Source organism: Bison bison, unplaced genomic scaffold, assembly GCF_000754665.1.
Source record: "Bison bison bison isolate TAMUID 2011002044 unplaced genomic scaffold, Bison_UMD1.0 scf7180017864480, whole genome shotgun sequence".
Taxonomy (NCBI): domain Eukaryota; kingdom Metazoa; phylum Chordata; class Mammalia; order Artiodactyla; family Bovidae; genus Bison; species Bison bison.
Genome location: NW_011495040.1, coordinates 2,307,092 through 2,310,010, shown reverse-complemented (window position 1 = coordinate 2,310,010; position 2,919 = coordinate 2,307,092). Strand labels below are relative to the sequence as shown.

Genomic DNA, 2,919 nt, shown 5'->3' with positions numbered 1-2,919 from the left:
CCTCAGAAATAGAAATAATTATTGCCCTTTCACAGGTAAGGAAACTGAAGCTCAAAGAGGTTAGGTTACTTGCCCAAGGTCACACCTCTGAGGAGAAATGGAGACCTGATTTTACTCCAGGATTGTTTGCAGGAGTGTGGGGAGGGGCAGGGGGAGGCTGCCTCAGGCTGTTAGGAGTTTGCCTTTCACGGGGAGGCTGTCAGGGAATGAGTCCCTGCTGTTGCCTATGCACACACCTGGCTTGCTTTTGCACATCTTGATGTCCTCACAGATAACCCGAGAGGTTTTTCCAGCTGTGATGTCCGCAGCGATGGTACGGAGAAATCTCTTCATGATTGACTTGCACAGACCTTTCAGCAGCCCCATCTTGCCGCACACCTTGGAGGCCGCCTCAATGACGGTATTCTGCAGCGGCAGCGCCGTGGTGGGAAACGGGCCTCAGGTGAGCCCTGCTGGGCACTGTCTCTCTGCAGGCCCCGGCAGCCTTGGGCTCTCAGCGGGTCTGGCAGTGGGAGTGCTGGGTCCCGGGAGTTGGTGCCAGGTGGTAGTGGGAACAGGGACTGGAGAGACAGGGCTCAGCCCCCCTCCCCATCTCAAGCCTGGCCAGCAGGAGCTCTGGAAAGGACAATTGACCCTGCCGAGTCTTAGCCTCTGTATACCCAGGCCCTGTCTTCTGGGTGGAGAGTGGTGCCCAGACCCACTTTAAAGGCTCTGTCTATATAGCTTCTGGGTCCAGGGCCAGACTGGGGGCTCCATCTGCTGGGGAGGTGTGGCGGGTTAAAGAGGGGATCCAAGCTTGGAGCTTTGGTCCATTGCTTTTGAAATATCTTCTTCTGACATCTCCCATGGAAGGGGATAAATCTGAGTACCCCAGGGTGAAGGTAGTGATGCTGAGCAGGTTGGGGGAGCCAAGGAGAGGGAGGGAGGGAAAGTGAAACTATGGTTCTGGTGATGATGCCTCCACTTATTAAGTATTCACTCAAAGCTAAGTACATCCCACTTTCCAGCTCATTTAAAAAGCCTAGGTAAGGATTCCCAGCCCTCCCCATTCCACTTGGAGGCACATCTCCACCCGCCAGGTCCCACAAGCCTCCCGTCTCACCTCATCGGGCTGATCTCCCAACTTGTCCATCAGATGTTGTATTATCCTCCGACAAGACCCACAGAGTAGGCCCAGCTCTTCTCCTTGGAGCAGCAGGTCACCCTATCAGGAAAGGAAGCCCATTAGGGTGGTCTCTCAGACACCCCAACTTCATAAGGGCTCCAGGAAGGGTCCCCTGGGGGCTTTTAAGCCAGTAGGATGACCCATGATCTGTCTGTCCATATGAGGACCTGAGCCAGACTGGCTGGCCCCTGCCCATCTCTCTGCCTGTTTTAGAGGGGCTGAGAGACCCCACGACCTGCCCCCACACCCACAGCACCGGCCCCAGCCCAGCATCTGCCCCTCTGCTGTTCTACCATCAGACAAGGAGGAGGCTCTTGGGGAGGGCCCAGCCACCAGGGTAGCCCCCACCCCACTGTCAGGTACCAGTGTGAACAAAACCAGCATCTTCAGCTCCCAGCCCTGCCTCCCCACCCCCTGACCAGTTCAGTCTCCAGACCCTCGCCCCTGGCACTGCCCAGGGAGGAGAGGAAGGAGAGGGATGTTGGGGGGAGGGTAGCAGGTGGGGGAGTATCCCTGTGTACCTGGGGATCCTCCAGGTCCAGGCCCTGGCACAACTCGTCTCCATCACACAGATGGGCCGTCGCCTGGTCGTGGCTCTCAGGAGTCAGACCGGAAAAAGCCAGTCCTGGGGAAGAAACAGCATGAGCAGCCCTCCACAGAAAGATGGAGAGGAGAAGTCAGTGCTTCTGGCTGGGGAGAGCCCAGGAGGCAGCTGGCACCCAGGACGGGGAGGCGGCCTTGTGAGGGGTCCCGGGTGCCTCCTGCCCTGCTCTGCCCTGGGGCTGCTCTGACCCATGCCAGGTGCCCTTGGAGCTCATGCTCGGGTCCATCAAATCTGAGAAAGCAGGGCTGGGAGGAGGAGCCATCAGGATCTATCCCAAGGGGAATGTCCTCACCCGGGGCGACCAGGAGCACCGAGGCAATGAGCAGGACAGCCCAGGAGGTCATGTTGAGGCAGCTGCCCAGGCTCCCTCCACAGCCTGTTTTATAGAGGCTGCGAACCTGGCAGGGTCCTCTTCCTATTTTTGGCGACCTCCCGTGTCTCTGAGTTTACCACAAACACCGGTACTGGTCTGTGGAGAAGTGGGAGGAGGAGTGTACGTGAGAGCTTCCACACACCCCTCTCCACCCACCCTGCCCAGCACTAGAAGTTTCTGAACTGAGCCGGGTGTTGATGGAGAGCATTGGCCGCCATGATGCCCATCCTGCCCTGATGTGGTAACGGGAAGAGAAGTCCCCACTACCGAGGGGTCAGGTAGGGCCCTTGGCCAGGTGAGCATCCATGCCCCCTGCCTCATCTCTTCCTCCCACCCCAGAGGTCTGGGCTGGTGTCACTATGTCATCCTTCTCCTCATCTCTTGGGTCTCCTTCCAGCCATTTAAGCCAGTGTAGCACTACCTGATTCAGATGTAGAAAAAGGTGCCCTCAGGGTAGATCCTGAAGCTCCTCCTCCCAGTCCTGGATTCTCCAGCTTCATGGACCCTGATCATGAGCTCTATGCGCACCCTGGGTCCCCTAGACCCACACCAGCCTTCTCACCATCATCAAGGAGGCCGGGCCTTTCCCTCAGAGCTGGGTTCAGCCCAGCCTGGCAGTGACCTGGCCGATGGGCAGAGAGAGCCGGTGGGAAGGACAGGAGCCCCAGCCAGGGTCTGGTCCCAACTTCTGGGTGTCTGAATAGTCATCTGTGTCATAAAGGTCATTGGCCTTCATCTGTGAGAAAAATTGAATAGTAGATACAAATAATTTCTTAG

At 57.5% G+C, this 2,919-nt stretch overlaps 1 protein-coding gene across 2 annotated transcripts; it reads right to left on the bottom strand.

The window, feature by feature from the left end:
* Positions 1 to 16: 16 nt before the first annotated feature.
* LOC105004569 (antimicrobial peptide NK-lysin-like) lies at positions 17 to 2,237 on the bottom strand. 2 transcript variants are annotated; one of them, XM_010862199.1, is made up of 4 exons: positions 2,062 to 2,237; positions 1,687 to 1,790; positions 1,103 to 1,204; positions 17 to 405 (listed from the first exon to the last, which is right to left on the bottom strand). In XM_010862199.1, the coding sequence occupies exons 1-4, from the start codon at positions 2,111 to 2,113 to the stop codon at positions 163 to 165; spliced, it is 501 nt and encodes a 166-aa protein (XP_010860501.1). In that variant the 5' UTR covers positions 2,114 to 2,237; the 3' UTR covers positions 17 to 162. The 2 variants fall into 2 exon arrangements, with proteins under 2 accessions (XP_010860501.1, XP_010860503.1); XM_010862201.1 differs by lacking the exon at positions 17 to 405 and adding an exon at positions 426 to 898.
* Positions 2,238 to 2,919: the final 682 nt, after the last annotated feature.